Here is a 17,655-nt window from a genome sequence, read left to right on the forward strand (position 1 = left end):
AGTCTAGGTTCTCTTCGTCTGTTTCCACGCAGTCTGTAAAGATTGATTTCTCACTCCTGAGTTTTTTTTTCCCGCCCCTCTTCCTTCCTTCCTTCCTTCCTTTTTTTTTTCATCGCAGCGGTTTAAGGAAGGCATGCGTTTTTCCAGTACTAACTTTTGTCCCCGTAGCATTGTACGCGCGTGTGTGTGCCGACGCCTTGGCCTCTTCTTTCTTCCCGTAGACACTTCAAAATTTTATTGTTCTTTGTTGCAATGTTTTAGTACGATGCTTTGGTGTACACATAAATGTATTTCGGTGTGCACATATATTTATATAAGTGTATGTATATATGTTTGTTTAATTATAATTGATGGATGTTGATGCGACACCTTTCTCTTGTTGTGGGATATATATGTCCTCCAGTTTTTTTTTTTTTTTACAGGGGCAGCGTGTTTGTAAGTGGGGAATAAGGCAAGCCAAAGTCACCCGAGGCGACTGTGGAAGACATTTATTACCACTACCATCATCATTGATTACCTTTTCTTATTAGTTTTGGTCGGCAATGCTTGAGGTCATTTCTGATATCTACTGTTATTTAATTTCTCTCATGTGGCACGTTCGATGAAAAGGGAAATAATGTAATTTGAAGAAACTCACACGCTCAGGCAGGAGAGTTAGTAAATGGCTGTTGCGCTGATGTGTGTTTCGTGGCCGCTAATTATGAGACGGTGTCAAACCGTGTTGCCTTCGGTGTATATTTGCGTTTTTTTTGTTTTTATATCCTGTTTGCGCCTTGTTTTTGTTTTTGTTTTTGTTTTTGTTTTTTTTCTTTTTACACGCTTACTTTTGAAGCGATTCAGCCACCTCCTCCCTTTCCTTTTCCCTCTGTGTTCCCGCAGTTGTCTCTCCCGGGAGAGAAATCACTTGGTCGTCACCGTTTAAATAACCTTCGTGTGTGACGTTTGTTGAGGTTCGTTGCCGCTTTATGTGGTTTTAGTCGGTTCGGAAGAAGGGAAGTGGTACAGTGAGTGTGGTGTGGGTTATCTGTACCTCTGTTGCTATCGTTGTTGGTTCCTTATACTTTACCATACGCCTCGCATGCGTTTTGAGTCGTCCACGCCCGAACGTATTTCAGGGAGGAAAGTAATTAGTGTGCGTGAGGTCCTCGGTGCCGTTGCATGGACAACCAAGGTGATGCTGATACTCAGTATGTACCAGGTGACCGATATCCTCTCGAGTTGGCAGCAACGGAAGACTCCCAGTTGGTGTCTACTCGCAACAATGAGTTGCCGCGGCGCATTTTAGTTGTGTGTCCTTACCGTTATACTTACCGAGCTCCCGTGAAGGGAAGGTGGGTGGGCTTACCGTTGCTCACGGTGTTTGTCAAGGAATTTGCGTACATTCCCGAAGCGTCGTCTGCTTGTTTGGCGGCAACTTTTAATGCTCCACAAGCTTGCCTCGACCCGCGTGTAACTATTCCCGCGTACGTCAATGAACTTGTGAACGGTGCGCTCAGGCTTCACGGACGGGAAGCAGAATGCCGCGCAGCGGGGCGTGCCTACACCGAGGAACTGAGCCGTATTTTGCATTCCACAACGTTAGCGCTGGCGACACGGGAGAGCTTTCCTGCGAGCGTGGGACATGAAGGAGCGCTCTGTGTCCGCGAAACCCAGCGAGTGCAAGATGGTGAGAGGGGCGAGGCACTGGGGGAAGGATCTGAAGTGGACTTGATCTCCTTGTTAAACACATTTCCACCTCGTCTTGTGCTTCGTCAGCGGGATGTTATCCTGCACGATGTGCAGAGGCATGAGGCTCCCATGCCGTTTGGCGAGCCGCTTCTTATCCTGCGCTACGATCACACCACTCATGGGGCGTCAGGGCATCGTTTATTGGTACTGAAAAAGCCCTGTGGCATACCGGTTCACCCTTCCGGTCGTTGTCGCAAGAACACCGTCACTTCCATTCTTGAAGACGTGTTCGGTGGTGTAGACGCCCACCGCTATCATGCTGTTCCGCACGACGGAGATGATGGTGGGTCAACCCTAGAACCTGGAGTACAAAGTATTGCGATACGACATAAGTTGCATGATTTTGAGCTCATTCGTGTATGGGTGGGCGAGGGTTACGTAAGTTGCTCGGCATGGGAGGAGCTGCAAGCCATGATACAGCAGGAAACCAGCCCCGTTGGTGGTGGGAATGCCAAACTTAAGGTATACGTTGTTCATCGACTTGATAGTGGTACAAGTGGTGTACTGTTATTTGGACTTGACTCCACGAGTGCGCGAATGACGGCGGAGTTATTGTCGCAGAAGGATGATAAAGACGTAGCTGAGATCTCTTCTTCTGAGGGTGTAGCAGCAAATTCGACCGCTCCGACGAAAGAGCTAGGGTGTACAAAACAATATCTTGCTAGGGTTCACGGTCGCTTTGATGCTGCGAAGATTGCCGAAGATCAGCACAACTGTTCCCTTGTTTCTTACACACATTCCTCACAACGAAGTGCTTGCAATAGCGGCTCCGTTGGCTGGCTGTGCATCGATAGACCCATTGGATGTTACTCTTACCACGACAGTTTGTACTGGTGCCCTGGTGCACCCCAAATCAACTCGTGGTTGGAAGAGCGTGAAAAGAACGGAATGGTGGAATCTTCGGAGCGAAACCACAAAGAGAGTGAAGAGACGTCAGAACGTCCATCTCCAATCAGGGGTAAGCGACCCAAATACAAAAACACCGATGAGCTGGAGGCCAAGCACACACGAATGAAAAAGTTAACAATCGGTCTACGCGGTGCGCATCTAACTGGCGAAGAAACAGACTATGATGAAGGAAATATTGAATGCCAAACCTCAACAGGGGAACGACAGCTACGTGAAACATTGAAACGAGCTACAACCCTTGTTAGACGTTGGTCATATGATGAGGACCTCGACGAATCGGTGGTGGAGTGTGTTCTGTTGACTGGACGCACCCATCAAGTGCGTGTCCACTTGGCGTCTGTTGGACATCCTATAGTCGACGACCACAAGTATATTCACCACCTTTCAAGGAATACACCATTTACGGGGAATTACCGGAAGGAAGTAAAATCCCGGTCGCCGCCCTATCCTTCAACGATCCCACACGTAGCAAGCAACTGTTCATCGGTAACCACTCAGGGAATATTTCTCCATGCCTGGCGATACACATTGCAATATAAAAACAGCGAAACACCTGAAACATTAGAAGCCCCGCTTCCTGCATGGGCAAAGAATGCAGACCTCCGATCGGATGGAAACCACTGAGAGGGAAAGAAAAGTGGGAAGATACGAAGTAACTTACTTTAATAAGAGAAAAGGTATATGAGAAATACTCTAATAAAAAGTAATTAAACATCATTCTAAAATGGCAAAATCACATAGAAAACTGTTAACCATTGATTCCACTAATGCTTTTCTAGCAGTTTTTGCTGATTGTTACACTTAAAAGTTCTTTTTAATTAATTGTTAATCAATTTTTTTGTGTTAAATGTTGTCAGAGTTCTGATTTTCAGAAAAGCAAGTAAACAGATATTAGTCAGTTCGAAGCTTAGGAAGCGAAAACAAGCGTTGTGTAAAGGCGGAAACGATAATAATATTTCTGTTTTCACTTTTCTGCGAGACATGTCATCGGTGGGAATCGAGTGGAGCGCCCTTTCACTCCCTGTTGAAGGGGAAGTGGTGTTCGCTTCCTTTGTCTCGCTTATATGTCCACTGGACGGACGACGTGAAGGTGATGATGTGAGTAAGAAATGTTCTGCAGCCTCCGTTCTGTGTAATGAATGTGCTAACGCGATTGTATGTGTTCTTAAGGACCGTGAAGTTGCTTTCTTTGACCTGGCGGACGAATCTGCTGGCCCCCGGGAGGTCCGGCGCATTGGGGCTACTCCCCCGCTTCTCGTTTCCCGTTTCATGCGCAACGCCGATCCGTCAGTTGCAACGTGTGCGACGCTGCTGCCGAAGGACGTTTCATTCATGTGCCGTGTACCGCCTGCAGCAGTGGAGAGGGTTTCCTCTTCAGATCCATCTGCTGGTCCTCACGATGGAGGTGCGGGTGCGGCGCATTCAGTGAGAGGGACGGTGTACCTGTGTGGTGCTGTTGGTACCAGTGATGGACGCGTGGATGTGTTCTCTGAGGAGGGCTACGTGTTTGGGTTTGTCGCCAGCGATGGCCCTGTGGTTGCTGTGAGCGTCATCTACAGTACGAGCTTTTCCTCTGGCGGGTGTGCGGGTGTCAAGAGCTGGGAACAAATTCAACCTTCTGGTGTGTCGCTACCTGCGGAGGGTAGTGACGAGGAGCGTACTCTGGATCGTGCAACGGCAAACCTGGGTTTCGTGACGACTAATGCAGACGGTGTTGTGTCTGTTTGGCGCCAGGACGGTTGTGGGTTGAAGCCTGCTGTGTTTGGCAGCAGCGCGCTTTTCTCTCGGGTGTTTTGCTCGCGTGTAGTGCAGCCAAGCAGTCGTGACTGGCTGCTGAGTGGTACGGAAGTAACAAGGACACCATTCATTGTACACACATCGCCAGGTCTCACGGCTGACTTGTGTGCACGGAGCGCAGTGACGTTTGAGGATGTGGAGAGCCGAGTGCGCCTCCCCGGGAATATGTTGACACGCACAACCGCGATTGCGTCGGATGGGGACTCGGCACTAGTGGCGAGGGGGCGATCAGTGTTCCACGTTACATTCTCTGGCTCTTCCTGCGACCTTGTTTGCACGGCCGACTGCAACGTGGACGGCCTGCACTTGCCTGGCAGTGGTCCCCAGAAAGAGGGCGGAGCGGCCCTAGCAGCTGCATGCGATGTGAAGGGGACGGTATATGTTCTGTGTGGGCAGCCGCTCTCTGTGCTTGGTCGCTACAGTGCTACGGGCGGTGGTCCTATTCGTTCCTTGTCTATCTGTGCGGTGTCGCGGCTTGTTACGATTGTTGGCGGCGATGGCACGGTGGATGTTGTACTGGTGCCTACGGATGCCGATTCTGTTCCAACCGCGACCGTACACCAAGCCCTCGCATCGCTTCCTCGTTAGTAATAGTTTCCGCTGTTAGTACATGTGGTGAACTTGTGGGGTGGGGTGGCTGAAGAATACCCCGCTTCTCATCATCCTCCTTTTTTTTCCCTTTTATTTTTAGTTCACTGTTTAATTTGTTCCTCATTCCAAGTGTTTTCTTTCTTGTGGCATTACCGTGTCGGTGAAAGAATGGCTTTGTTACAGTGGCACCCGCAGTACAGTGTGCTGTTGTAATGCAATTCCTTGGCTTCGCAGCCTTAACTATGACGTCTGTGAAGGGTTGTGATTGCGGCGCCGTTTTGTTTACTGTCAATCCTTCAATTGCATTACACCTTTCGCACAACTGGGGTGAGGCTGCATAGTAATAAGTATAACATTGGTTTCTAAACTCTGAATATGGCATGGGAGCCCAAGGGTCGTAAGTCCCTTGCCGCAACCATTGCGTCCTTTTCCCCCTTCATATGTTCTTTCATCTTTTTGAATGCCTAATTGTCTTTACGGGATTGCCGATAGTGCGATGTGTGGTGTGTGGCGGTTTCTTCGCTCGGAATGCGCACTTACTCGCGGGTGCACACTCACATGGTATTATGTATTTACTGCCCCCCCCTTGTTTTTGATCATGATTTTCTTGCTTAACCCGCTTCCTCCCTCCACCATTAGTGACTTCCCGTTATCTTTTCTACGCTGATCTGCTCTAAGTGTACATTCCCGCCCTTTACAACTTAACCAGTGTTTTTAGGGTTGCATGTGACACGTACTTTCGGCCGCTGTGTTCGTTCGTTGGTACTGTGCTAATCGCAGCTCTAAATGACTGCTACCTCGGGAGCAGGGAATGATTTCTGCGGGTTATTGTGCAGTGCTCACAGCTTATCCTTGATTGCCGACCTAATGGTGTTAGTGGTGAGACTTCGTTCTCTTGGCGCTGTTGTTGGTCACTCAACTCTTTTGTATTGATTGCCCACAGTATGCAACCACTTGCTGTGGTTGTGGCTTTTTCATTTTTTGCTCCGTGGTGTTTCTGCAGTGTCGCTTCCACTACCTTGTTCTTTCTCCCTCTGTCTTTGCCCTCCCCCTCTTTGTCCTTGTCCTCGCCCGTCTGCATGTATTGCTACGGACGCTGAAATGTTTGAGCATATGTCCTACAATGGTGTTGTGACGTTTATAAGTTTTGTTAGGGTTAGGGGTGTGTATAATAGGTAGTGCCGGCGGTGCATGTTCCGTCGTGCGATTCCCCTACTCTCTGCGAACATCCCGCGCAGCGTGTGGGATCCCGCACAGCACAACCCCAACTGGTCCGACAGCTACGGTCACGACATAACTAACCGACGAGCGTGGCCGGCGAGGAAGTGGACGGTTGGTCTGGAACCTTGCACTCCTCGGGAGTGGCTTCAGTTCTCACACCGCAATCTCGCTTATGCGTACAACGGAGCTCTCCGTGCGTGTCATTCGCTGCCGTCGATGCTTCTCTTGTATAAGGAGATGAAGCAGCGCGGAGTGAAGGTCGACGTTGACACCATGAATGTGTTGCTAACGCGCGCTGCCCGCCATGAGCATATTCAAGTAGATGACGTGTTCCTGCTATTCGACGAGCTAGTGGCGCTGGGCGCGCGGCCAGATCTTGCTGCTGCTGAGACATTGCACACTGTGCTCAGCCACAGTGCGTCGATGCCTGAGGAGTGGCGTGAGGCCCGACGGCTGCAACTTGTTGAGCTATACAATAATCTGGCGATGGAGGAGGTTGAACGCCTGGCACCACACCGTGCGGATCGGCTACTGAAAGAGCAAATGAAGCGGTTTCGTGGCAACCTGCAGCAGCTTGGTTCTGGGCTCCGTCCCACTGTGTACTGCCGCTACTTACACACCACGCATACGGCTGCAGTGCTTCTTGAGGAGGTGCACAATTTCCTGTGGGAGCTTGTCCCAAATGACCACCCCGCAATGGAAATTCCCGCCCTGCAGTTGCGTGTTCCGTTCGTTGCATCTGTATTGAGACGTCCATCAGTTAATCCCGGCGTTTCATTAGCATCTGTGAGTCGTGCGGAGTTTGGGGACACGGATGTGTGTGCCGTTTTTCTTGCAGCCGCGGAGCGCATGGTGGACGCGGATTTTGATGACCAACGGCCTGTGTCTGAGCGCCGCTTGTTCCTCTCTCTTCTGACAATGATTTCATACAGTGGTGTTTTGTATACATCTGACCTCATGGCACAACTAATGGAGATGGTGAAGTACAGCAATAATGACGAGACACGAGACTCGGACGCGCAACGTGTGCTGCGGTATGCACTGCGCGGCTCTAGTGCGGCACAAGACAGTGCAAGCCGTACTCTATGGCACAGTGTGGAAAAAGTTGCTGACTGCCGCGTTGTTGGGCGCTATATTGGGGCACGCAACCCATGGAATCCTATCCGTGTCTGCTTTGACGAGCAAGGTGTATTTAAGGCTTACCCAATCTCCACCACTACTACTACAAGGGAAGTGTCCCCACCTGAGGGTAGCAGTGCGGTGACACAGGAGCAGCGCGCCTCATGTGTGGAAGGTCGGACTCTGGAGGCACTGAACATGCGATGGGATGATGTGCGGCGTCTTATTGAGTGTACCGGTGTCTTGGTGACGCCGCCATCGGAGCGGTGCCCACAACAGCAGAAAATGGAGGTCTTCACTGGAATGGCTGTGTATCTGCGCACTGTTGCTACAGGGCGACGGTATGAGGGTGGAGAAGATGTGCTGAGTGATGGTGCCGTAGCCACTTCATCATGTGAGCAGCGTCGGCGTGGGACCCTGTTCGCTGAAGGTTATGACTTTGATGTATGGGTTCGACTCTTCTCGCTTGTGCAAGAAGTCCGGCATGATATGGAAAAGTTCATGGCAGATCATACTCTGCAGTGTGTGGAACCCGAGTTCGAGTGCTGGGAAGCGCTGCTTGTCACGCTTCGGTGCGCCTTAGACTTTTGCGTGGTGCAGATGCAAGGTGGTGGTGCGCGTGGTACTGAACGTGAGGTGGTGGAGAGGTTGTTTCGGGACGTTGTGGCACTCCGTGAGGAATTAATTGAGGAGAGCCGTACACGATTCGGAGGGCGGATGCGGGTGCTCTGGCTACAGGAGGCATGAAGACTTTCTTTCACTTACATCATCACAGTGCGGGGGTTTGTATTCACTCTGTGTAGATATCGGGCGAAACAGTGGGGACACATTGTAAATTGTGGTACCGTCTCTTCACAATGTTTTCTTATCTTCATCAGCTGGTAATTGCCACTTTTTGCATGAGGTGTGAGGTAGTGGCTCGTGAAATCTGTAGGTGCACTTCATCTGAGGTGTGTATGAGAAGTCATGTGACTGAATAAGATATCACTGTGTGGAACATATCGTTGTTTATTATGTTGCTTGCATGTACTGCTGTGTTGTGATGTTCATAATTAATTAATACCTTGCTTTCTCTGCCTGTGCACCTCTTTAACTTTTCCTCTCCCCCGTTTCCTCCCGCATGGTATAGTGATACCTAACTCCTCTCGGTACCAGAGGCTGCACTCACGTCAGCACACGGGTTGTGGTGCAATGGTGAACCTGCATGAGCTGGGAGGGCAGCAAGGCTGCGGGGGACCTCAATTTACTCCTGTGGGAGTGTCGTTGACACCGCTGTTGCAGTATTTCTCGCTGCTCGTTCATGTAGTTGGAAAGCTACCCGGATTTGCTGCCGGGTTCGTGACCGTGTGGCTAGTTTACATTATGTTTATAGGGCGTGATGTGCTTTTGAACACGTGCGTTCCTGTTGCTGGGTTCCACATTACTGCACTGTTACTGCTGCGTGAACTATTGACACCATGGCAGGAAGGAATAGCTGGGGCTGCTGAGGTACGTCGGCGTGTGGCAGCACAGAGGTCGTTTGTGCGGGATGTGCAGTTACAATGGGGAGCAAAACTCGATTGACAGTCATGGAGGTGGACATTACATGTGTTAGTGGTGTGGCTTTCTTTTAGGTGATGCCCTGCACCCTTTCCATTGCACAGTGTGCAAAAGAGTGATATTTTTCAGGTACTGCTGTTGTTATTGTTGTTCCGCTATGGATTGAGTGCTTGTGAGCAGCGGCACCTGGCTACGCAGGATTGTGAGAGCAGTGTGCTTACCCTTATAGTCACTGTTTGTATATAATTATGCACTCGTGTGTGTATGTGTGTGTGCTATTGATGTGCTTGCTTCCAACAACACTCGTTCTGTCTACCTTTGTTTACTCTTGTTAGACTCTCGAAGCGATTACCGTGCAATATTTCGTTGATAACAAGGTGGAATGATGTGTACCGCAACCGTTATGAGGACTCCCTCTGCGGTTTTGTGCCTGCTGCTTGCGGCAACCCTGACTCTCAGCACTCCCGTTGCCGTTCGCGGGGAAGTGCTTAAGGATGCGACCCCTACAGTTGTGACAGTCTGGTATAACGCCACGAGCGGCGGTTTCTATGCTACGGATGGTCTTGCATCTGGTAAGTATGCTGCAATCGTGAATGTGAGTAACACTTTCAACAAGACCGGTTGGGACGTTGTGACTGCTGTGGCAAACGATGGTTTCATGCATTTGCCTGGAGAAGCGGAACCGTCAGCAGAGCGCGTGCTACTGGCATACAAGGCTGTAGGTTTTGGTGAAGGCTACGCCACGTATGAGAGCATGAAGGCTTCCATAAACAATACGTTTGAGGGTCCTGAGGGTCTCTCTGCGCTTTTGTCTGATGCGCCGCAGGCACAACACTGGATTGAAGAGCACGTTCGGTATATGGACGCTGCGAAGTTCGAGAGCAGTGCATTCTACACCCAGCTGCGAAACATGTTAGCTCTCATTGATGGTATGGTTGCTGGTTACAACGCTCGTGCCCCTGCTGACGAACGGTTGGATCGGATGAAGCTGTTAATGTACAACATGCAAGCAGAGATTGGTGACATTGTGAGGGCCACATCCCCTGCGGAGGTATTGGATGATATGCGTCAGATGATGCCGCGGTGGTTTGTTGACACCCACTGTTCTGCCTTTGTAAAGGTCGTAAAGGATGACATCTACTTTGGTCACGCCACGTGGAGCAGCTTCAATACTATGTTGAGGCAGTACAAAACGTATGCCTTCGGCGGGCGCTTCGTTACCATGTCATCTTACCCAGGTTTGGCGCACAGTGTGGATGATTGGTACATGACACACAAGCGCCTCGCAGTCATGGAGACCACCAACGTCATACACAATGCAACGCTGCTGCGCAACCATGTCGGTTCCTCTAGCGTGGCTACGTTTCTGCGTGCGATGATCGCGAACTTCATTGCGGTGGACGCCCCCTCATGGGTGTCGAACTTCAGCAGGGAAAGCAGTGGGGCGTACAACAATCAGTGGATGGTGCTCAACATGGGTGCAGTGGAGTCCGAGGCGATGTTTAAAAACATGGCACCCAACACCTTTTGGGTGTTAGAGCAGCTCCCTGGTACTGCTCCTCCGTTGGGTATAACATCTAAGGATATGACCAGCGTGCTGAACACCACTGGGTACTGGGCGAGTTATAACAGACCGTACTTCCCCAATGTGTACAATCTTTCAGGTACGCTGAAGATGCAGGAGGAATACGGTGACTTCTATTCTTACAAGAATTACTCACGCGCCCGGATATTTGAACGTGATCAGGGTTCTGTGGTCGATATTGAAAGCATGAAGAGGCTGATGCGTTACAACAACTACACGAAAGACCCATTTTCTCTTATTCCCAACTGCACTGGTGCTGTTGGTATGGATGACGATGGTAATGTGACTAATGTCTGCAAGCCTCCATACAGTGCGATGCTTTCAATCGCAGCACGTGGTGATTTGAACCCTCCTGGTAATGCGACCGAGTACGGCCCACTTGTCCGAAGTGTAGGACACGTAAATAGTGGAGCTATCGATGCAAAGATAGCGACGTGGACGGGGATGGTGAAGAATCCTGAAAGTTATACTGCTCATGTTGTCTGTGGCCCGACGACCGATAATCAACCACCGTTTCAGTGGGTGGACGGCATGTTCGATCCCATGCCCCCAACATATGGGTTGCTGAAATTGTATAACTTTAGCTTCGTAGTCATGGAGACGCCGATCCGACCTTCCGGTGGTAGTAATAGTTGGAGGAGCACTGGCATCATTGCTGTTGTGGCGGCGCTGGTTGTGGGTGTGATTGCCGTCGTCCTCATGCGTCCGAGGCGGCGTACCGAAGAGGATGAACTTCTTCCCGAAGAGGCTGAAGGTCTTATAGATCCTCAGAACTAGAAGCTATGATAATGACGCACTTACCTCTCCTCTCTTCCCGAGGTGTAGATATTGCTGAACTGATGTGATGTGCGGTGGGGAGCTGAGAGGTGCACCAGATGCAATGTACCAATGCTTTAAATGAACATTGTGTCTCCTCTGCTATGTAGGTAGTAGTTTTTATACTTGAGGGAGTAGCGTGTCTGTGTGTGGTTGCTCTGTGCTTGAAAGGGAGTGTGATGAGCGCTCCGGTTCCCGCAGAATCGGTTACAACTAAGGTAACTCTCTCCCTGATTTTGCTTGCTTCCTACGGGGATTCATATGAGGCCCGTAATGACGGAAAAAGAAGGTGCGAGAAAGAATGGTAAGTGTAAAAAATGGGAATGGTAATAAGCGATGGATGTAGGAAGTGAGGTGTATAGGAATAGAAGAGATGAATGTGCCCGCGCGTGAATATGTTGTGGTGGTACCAGCGATGTGGCATGTAGTGTTGGGGCGCAGTGTAGAGAAAGGAAGAGATCAGTTGCCGCATAGTTGATGCAGCACTCCTCCCCATATCTTCTACATCCTCCTCTAGTCGTACGTTAACGCGTGGTGATTCCCTCGCATGCCATTGCCGCTGTTGCCAGTGCTGTGTTCCGTCCGTTCTGTGCGTCCCGTGAGTAATACACGGCGTAGTGTTGCATTGTTTTTGTTTTTGTTTTTGCTTACCTTCCTTTTGTTCCAACGCACATTCCAATGCGTGTGTTTTTTTCGTGTAGCGAAGTGAATTCTCTCCCCCTCGAGTGGTGTGGGAGGACGACTGAGTGCCTTTCTTTGTGTGCTCAGAAGCCCATGTACCCCATTGTATTGGCTGTGCCGCTACTTTTGTACGGGTTGCATGCATGAGCAAATATATATCCCCTTTTCTTCGCCTCTAATTTGCATGGAAGTGGAACGAGCACATTTCACTCACACAAGGATTTGATTAAAGGAAGAAATGTCGCAGCAGCTTGCATGCACATACGCCTCCTTGATACTCTCTGGCAGCGGGAATGTTGACGCCGCGAAGCTGCTTGCCGTAACAAATGCTGCTGGCGTTACTGTCAGTAAAGGTATGGCAGAAGCTTTTGCCTCAATTCTTGGTGGTATTTCCATTGATGAGGTTCTTGGCAATATTGCGTTCGGTGGTGGTGCGCCTGTTGCGTCTAGTGGAGGCGCCGCTGCTGCTGCTCCTGCCGCCGGTGGCGCACCTGCTGCCGCTGCTCCTGCAAAGGAGGAAGAGGAAGATGATGATGATATGGGCTTCGGTCTTTTTGACTAAGCGCGCTCCTAGCAGTGTGATTGTTGCTCGCACAGAAAGAGAGTTTGTTTCATTCCTTTTTTTAATTTTTATTTGTTCTTTGTTTTCAAGTAACTGGTACACGCTGTGGCCACCCTGTTGACAGTTTAAAAAAAAACCTATTGTGTTTTAGTGTATGTTTTGTTTTGCAAACACGAAACGCTGCTTTCTAAAAAAAAAAATCACTTTTAGCACCTTTTAAACGACACCTCCTATCACTCTCCAGTAAGGCAAAAAGATAGAAGATATATAATGGCGATCATACACCTGGTGGCTTTCTTTTCAAAGACTTTGCGTATCAGTTAATTACGTTTACGACATGACGTCTTTGCGAGTGCAACCTACTTGTTGGGTAAGTGTGCACTTGGCTGTTTTTGCTTATCGGTTCTTGTATTGTGTTTAAAGGGCAGTGCCTCTGATGTCAGAATGTGTGGTGTGTGTTGCTGTGATCCGTCATCATACGCTACAGTTTTGTATGGTCGATGGCCGTATTTATGTACAGTAAAGAAAATGTGAGCGATGTCTGCAATATTATTTACTGGATACTCTGCCCAAGTGCTGTTTGTGGACGTGATTCTATGATGTTTGTAAACTGTTAATTGTCGCTGTCACTAACCGTACATAATGCTCTACTGTGTGGACACGCTTGTTTACTCTAGTGTGTATGCGTGTATGTGTGTGTGCTATTGATGTGCTTGCTTCCAACAACACTCGTTCTGTCTACCTTTGTTTACTCTTGTTAGACTCTCGAAGCGATTACCGTGCAATATTTCGTTGATAACAAGGTGGAATGATGTGTACCGCAACCGTTATGAGGACTCCCTCTGCGGTTTTGTGCCTGCTGCTTGCGGCAACCCTGACTCTCAGCACTCCCGTTGCCGTTCGCGGGGAAGTGCTTAAGGATGCGACCCCTGCAGTTGTGACAGTCTGGTATAACGCCACGAGCGGCGGTTTCTATGCTACGGATGGTCTTGCATCTGGTAAGTATGCTGCAATCGTGAATGTGAGTAACACTTTCAACAAGACCGGTTGGGACGTTGTGACTGCTGTGGCAAACGATGGTTTCATGCATTTGCCTGGAGAAGCGGAACCGTCAGCAGAGCGCGTGCTACTGGCATACAAGGCTGTAGGTTTTGGTGAAGGCTACGCCACGTATGAGAGCATGAAGGCTTCCATAAACAATACGTTTGAGGGTCCTGAGGGTCTCTCTGCGCTTTTGTCTGATGCGCCGCAGGCACAACACTGGATTGAAGAGCACGTTCGGTATATGGACGCTGCGAAGTTCGAGAGCAGTGCATTCTACACCCAGCTGCGAAACATGTTAGCTCTCATTGATGGTATGGTTGCTGGTTACAACGCTCGTGCCCCTGCTGACGAACGGTTGGATCGGATGAAGCTGTTAATGTACAACATGCAAGCAGAGATTGGTGACATTGTGAGGGCCACATCCCCTGCGGAGGTATTGGATGATATGCGTCAGATGATGCCGCGGTGGTTTGTTGACACCCACTGTTCTGCCTTTGTAAAGGTCGTAAAGGATGACATCTACTTTGGTCACGCCACGTGGAGCAGCTTCAATACTATGTTGAGGCAGTACAAAACGTATGCCTTCGGCGGGCGCTTCGTTACCATGTCATCTTACCCAGGTTTGGCGCACAGTGTGGATGATTGGTACATGACACACAAGCGCCTCGCAGTCATGGAGACCACCAACGTCATACACAATGCAACGCTGCTGCGCAACCATGTCGGTTCCTCTAGCGTGGCTACGTTTCTGCGTGCGATGATCGCGAACTTCATTGCGGTGGACGCCCCCTCATGGGTGTCGAACTTCAGCAGGGAAAGCAGTGGGGCGTACAACAATCAGTGGATGGTGCTCAACATGGGTGCAGTGGAGTCCGAGGCGATGTTTAAAAACATGGCACCCAACACCTTTTGGGTGTTAGAGCAGCTCCCTGGTACTGCTCCTCCGTTGGGTATAACATCTAAGGATATGACCAGCGTGCTGAACACCACTGGGTACTGGGCGAGTTATAACAGACCGTACTTCCCCAATGTGTACAATCTTTCAGGTACGCTGAAGATGCAGGAGGAATACGGTGACTTCTATTCTTACAAGAATTACTCACGCGCCCGGATATTTGAACGTGATCAGGGTTCTGTGGTCGATATTGAAAGCATGAAGAGGCTGATGCGTTACAACAACTACACGAAAGACCCATTTTCTCTTATTCCCAACTGCACTGGTGCTGTTGGTATGGATGACGATGGTAATGTGACTAATGTCTGCAAGCCTCCATACAGTGCGATGCTTTCAATCGCAGCACGTGGTGATTTGAACCCTCCTGGTAATGCGACCGAGTACGGCCCACTTGTCCGAAGTGTAGGACACGTAAATAGTGGAGCTATCGATGCAAAGATAGCGACGTGGACGGGGATGGTGAAGAATCCTGAAAGTTATACTGCTCATGTTGTCTGTGGCCCGACGACCGATAATCAACCACCGTTTCAGTGGGTGGACGGCATGTTCGATCCCATGCCCCCAACATATGGGTTGCTGAAATTGTATAACTTTAGCTTCGTAGCCATGGAGACGCCGTTTTTTAAAAGCGATGTTGTCGACGTAGTTTGGTGGATTATTTCGGGAATTGGAATAGGAGCTACTATTTTATTACTATCTATTGTTCTTTATTATAATACCGAGTGTAGTGTCGGTGTTGATGAGGATGAACTTCTTCCCGAAGAGGCTGAAGGTCTTATAGATCCTCAGAACTAGAAGCTATGATAATGACGCACTTACCTCTCCTCTCTTCCCGAGGTCTAGATATTGCTGAACTGATGTGATGTGCGGTGGGGAGCTGAGAGGTGCACCAGATGCAATGTACCAATGCTTTAAATGAACATTGTGTCTCCTCTGCTATGTAGGTAGTAGTTTTTATACTTGAGGGAGTAGCGTGTCTGTGTGTGGTTGCTCTGTGCTTGAAAGGGAGTGTGATGAGCGCTCCGGTTCCCGCAGAATCGGTTACAACTAAGGTAACTCTCTCCCTGATTTTGCTTGCTTCCTACGGGGATTCATATGAGGCCCGTAATGACGGAAAAAGAAGGTGCGAGAAAGAATGGTAAGTGTAAAAAATGGGAATGGTAATAAGCGATGGATGTAGGAAGTGAGGTGTATAGGAATAGAAGAGATGAATGTGCCCGCGCGTGAATATGTTGTGGTGGTACCAGCGATGTGGCATGTAGTGTTGGGGCGCAGTGTAGAGAAAGGAAGAGATCAGTTGCCGCATAGTTGATGCAGCACTCCTCCCCATATCTTTTACATCCTCCTCTAGTCGTACGTTAACGCGTGGTGATTCCCTCGCATGCCATTGCCGCTGTTGCCAGTGCTGTGTTCCGTCCGTTCTGTGCGTCCCGTGAGTAATACACGGCGTAGTGTTGCATTGTTTTTGTTTTTGTTTTTGCTTACCTTCCTTTTGTTCCAACGCACATTCCAATGCGTGTGTTTTTTAGCGTACTGTAGTTGATTCATTTGTGGCGGTCGTTTTGCGTTGGTGTCATTTGTTCGTGTAATTTGTTGTTGTTGTTGAAGCAGCCTGCAGTTGCCAATTTTTTGTCTTTGATTTTTTTAAAAAATTTTTCGTTTGTTATGGTTTTGTTGTTCTATATCTTTTTTAAAATTTCTTTCCTTTCCTTTTATATTTCTTCGTTAAGTGGCTTTCATTGTGGTGGTGCTAATGCTTTTTTCCCTTGACGGGCTGCTTGTGTATGGTAACGGGGAAGGTGATGAAAGTGAATCCTTACACAGCAACCTTAATGTTTCGGAGGGACGCCAATTAGTTTCATTGTATCGTTTGATGCATCGCCTTCATTGTACGGAGGAACGTGATACGGAGGAAGAAGGTACTCATCCCGTAGTATTTGCCAAATTTTTGGGAGCACAATGGAATGGGCCGTCGTCGGTGCATGATGATGTTGTGCCAACTGCCGGCGTCATTGTTAATAATAACATCAATAGGGCTGCAAATGGCATGGAAGACATGTTTATACGCGAAGGGGCAGATGGTGGCTTCAGTAATGGCGCGTTAACTGTCAGCACGTCTACGCGAACTCTCGGATGCGTTCAGGTACCGTTGGATGATGCAAATGCCGTTTTGTTCTCGTGCACGGCATCCGATACAATGAGGCGGGAGGTATGATTAGCTAAAGAGGACTCGATGCAAACCAAGACTTCCAATGGATAATACTTTTCCGTTCTTTCTTTCTGTCCATTCAATTTTGTCATTATCTTTTCTTGTGCCTTTCCCTTTTGTGTCAGTCTGTTTTCGTGTTGGTTTGCGTGCGTTTTCTCTTCTTCTTTCGTTTCGCCTCTATCTTGTTACGTATATATTTGTATATGTTTCTTGTCCTGTTGTTTAGTTTATTCTAATTCCATTTTATTGTATTCCTTTGCTTCTCTTCTCTTTCCTTTTTCTTATTGTTTCTTTCAGTGGTGGACAAGTTAAAAAAAAAAAAGAATAGAATAACAAGAAGAAAACAAAGTGAAACAAAAAAAAGGAAAAGGTAAAAGCGGCCGCCCGGCTCTTCCACCGTAGAGCCCCGTTTTTTTTAATAAAAAGGTTGTCGCTTTCTCTTTGGTTTCTTTTTGCCACTGTTGCTGGGGAAATATTGAACTGTTTTCCCTCTTCTTTTTTTTTTTCGTATTCCCTCCGTGAGGTTGTAATTCTGTCAACATTTAATATTTTCCGGCTCTTGAGAGAACGCCACCAGTCATATAAATATTTACAATTTTGTTCAAAAGTAAATCTCTTTTTTTTTTTGCGGTGTGATTTGTAACAAACAACAACAACAAGGAGGGAGGGAGGGAGGGGGGGGGGAAGGTTACTAAAATAGTAGAGAATTGTGTGTGTGGAACCTCCTGCCCAACTTTAGCCGCATTTTTCTTTTTTACTTTCTCAGTCATTTGTTTTCCCGACTCCGTTTGGTCTTTTTTGTTTCTTTGTTTTGTTATTATTATCATTATTACCTTAGGTGCCGAAGAGGGACGTACAAGCGCCCCTCTTTTCCCCCCATCAACCCCCCCAAAAAAAAG

At 48.6% G+C, this 17,655-nt stretch overlaps 8 protein-coding genes across 8 annotated transcripts, besides 10 other annotated features; all 8 read left to right on the plus strand.

Moving 5' to 3' along the window:
* Positions 1-17,655: part of a sequence feature (sequence corresponds to BAC RPCI93-1P6) that runs on past both edges of the window.
* Positions 80-102: a microsatellite.
* Positions 275-346: a microsatellite.
* Positions 774-805: a microsatellite.
* On the plus strand, positions 1,159-3,261 carry Tb927.5.1770 (hypothetical protein, conserved; the record flags this gene model as incomplete). The annotated part of the gene is made up of 1 exon (XM_839758.1): positions 1,159-3,261. One exon carries the CDS (start codon positions 1,159-1,161, stop codon positions 3,259-3,261), a length of 2,103 nt encoding a protein of 700 aa, XP_844851.1.
* Positions 3,619-5,022, plus strand: Tb927.5.1780 (hypothetical protein, conserved; the record flags this gene model as incomplete). Its single annotated transcript, XM_839759.1, has 1 exon — positions 3,619-5,022. The coding sequence occupies one exon, from the start codon at positions 3,619-3,621 to the stop codon at positions 5,020-5,022; it is 1,404 nt and encodes a 467-aa protein (XP_844852.1).
* Tb927.5.1790 (hypothetical protein, conserved) lies at positions 6,217-8,112 on the plus strand (the record flags this gene model as incomplete). Its single annotated transcript, XM_839760.1, has 1 exon — positions 6,217-8,112. The coding sequence occupies one exon, from the start codon at positions 6,217-6,219 to the stop codon at positions 8,110-8,112; it is 1,896 nt and encodes a 631-aa protein (XP_844853.1).
* Positions 8,557-8,928, plus strand: Tb927.5.1800 (hypothetical protein, conserved; the record flags this gene model as incomplete). Its single annotated transcript, XM_839761.1, has 1 exon — positions 8,557-8,928. One exon carries the CDS (start codon positions 8,557-8,559, stop codon positions 8,926-8,928), a length of 372 nt encoding a protein of 123 aa, XP_844854.1.
* Positions 9,287-11,266, plus strand: Tb927.5.1810 (lysosomal/endosomal membrane protein p67; the record flags this gene model as incomplete). Its single annotated transcript, XM_839762.1, has 1 exon — positions 9,287-11,266. One exon carries the CDS (start codon positions 9,287-9,289, stop codon positions 11,264-11,266), a length of 1,980 nt encoding a protein of 659 aa, XP_844855.1.
* Positions 11,931-11,954: a microsatellite.
* Tb927.5.1820 (60S acidic ribosomal protein, putative) lies at positions 12,225-12,548 on the plus strand (the record flags this gene model as incomplete). Its single annotated transcript, XM_839763.1, has 1 exon — positions 12,225-12,548. One exon carries the CDS (start codon positions 12,225-12,227, stop codon positions 12,546-12,548), a length of 324 nt encoding a protein of 107 aa, XP_844856.1.
* Positions 12,444-12,496: a microsatellite.
* Positions 13,356-15,341: a sequence feature (Lysosomal/endosomal membrane protein p67. May contain misassembly at its C-terminal.).
* On the plus strand, positions 13,357-15,342 carry Tb927.5.1830 (lysosomal/endosomal membrane protein p67; the record flags this gene model as incomplete). Its single annotated transcript, XM_839764.1, has 1 exon — positions 13,357-15,342. One exon carries the CDS (start codon positions 13,357-13,359, stop codon positions 15,340-15,342), a length of 1,986 nt encoding a protein of 661 aa, XP_844857.1.
* Positions 16,007-16,030: a microsatellite.
* On the plus strand, positions 16,301-16,762 carry Tb927.5.1840 (hypothetical protein, conserved; the record flags this gene model as incomplete). Its single annotated transcript, XM_839765.1, has 1 exon — positions 16,301-16,762. The coding sequence occupies one exon, from the start codon at positions 16,301-16,303 to the stop codon at positions 16,760-16,762; it is 462 nt and encodes a 153-aa protein (XP_844858.1).
* Positions 17,067-17,132: a sequence feature (A-rich).
* Positions 17,416-17,444: a microsatellite.

Source organism: Trypanosoma brucei, chromosome 5 (genome assembly GCF_000002445.2).
Source record: "Trypanosoma brucei brucei TREU927 chromosome 5, complete sequence".
NCBI lineage: Eukaryota > Euglenozoa > Kinetoplastea > Trypanosomatida > Trypanosomatidae > Trypanosoma > Trypanosoma brucei.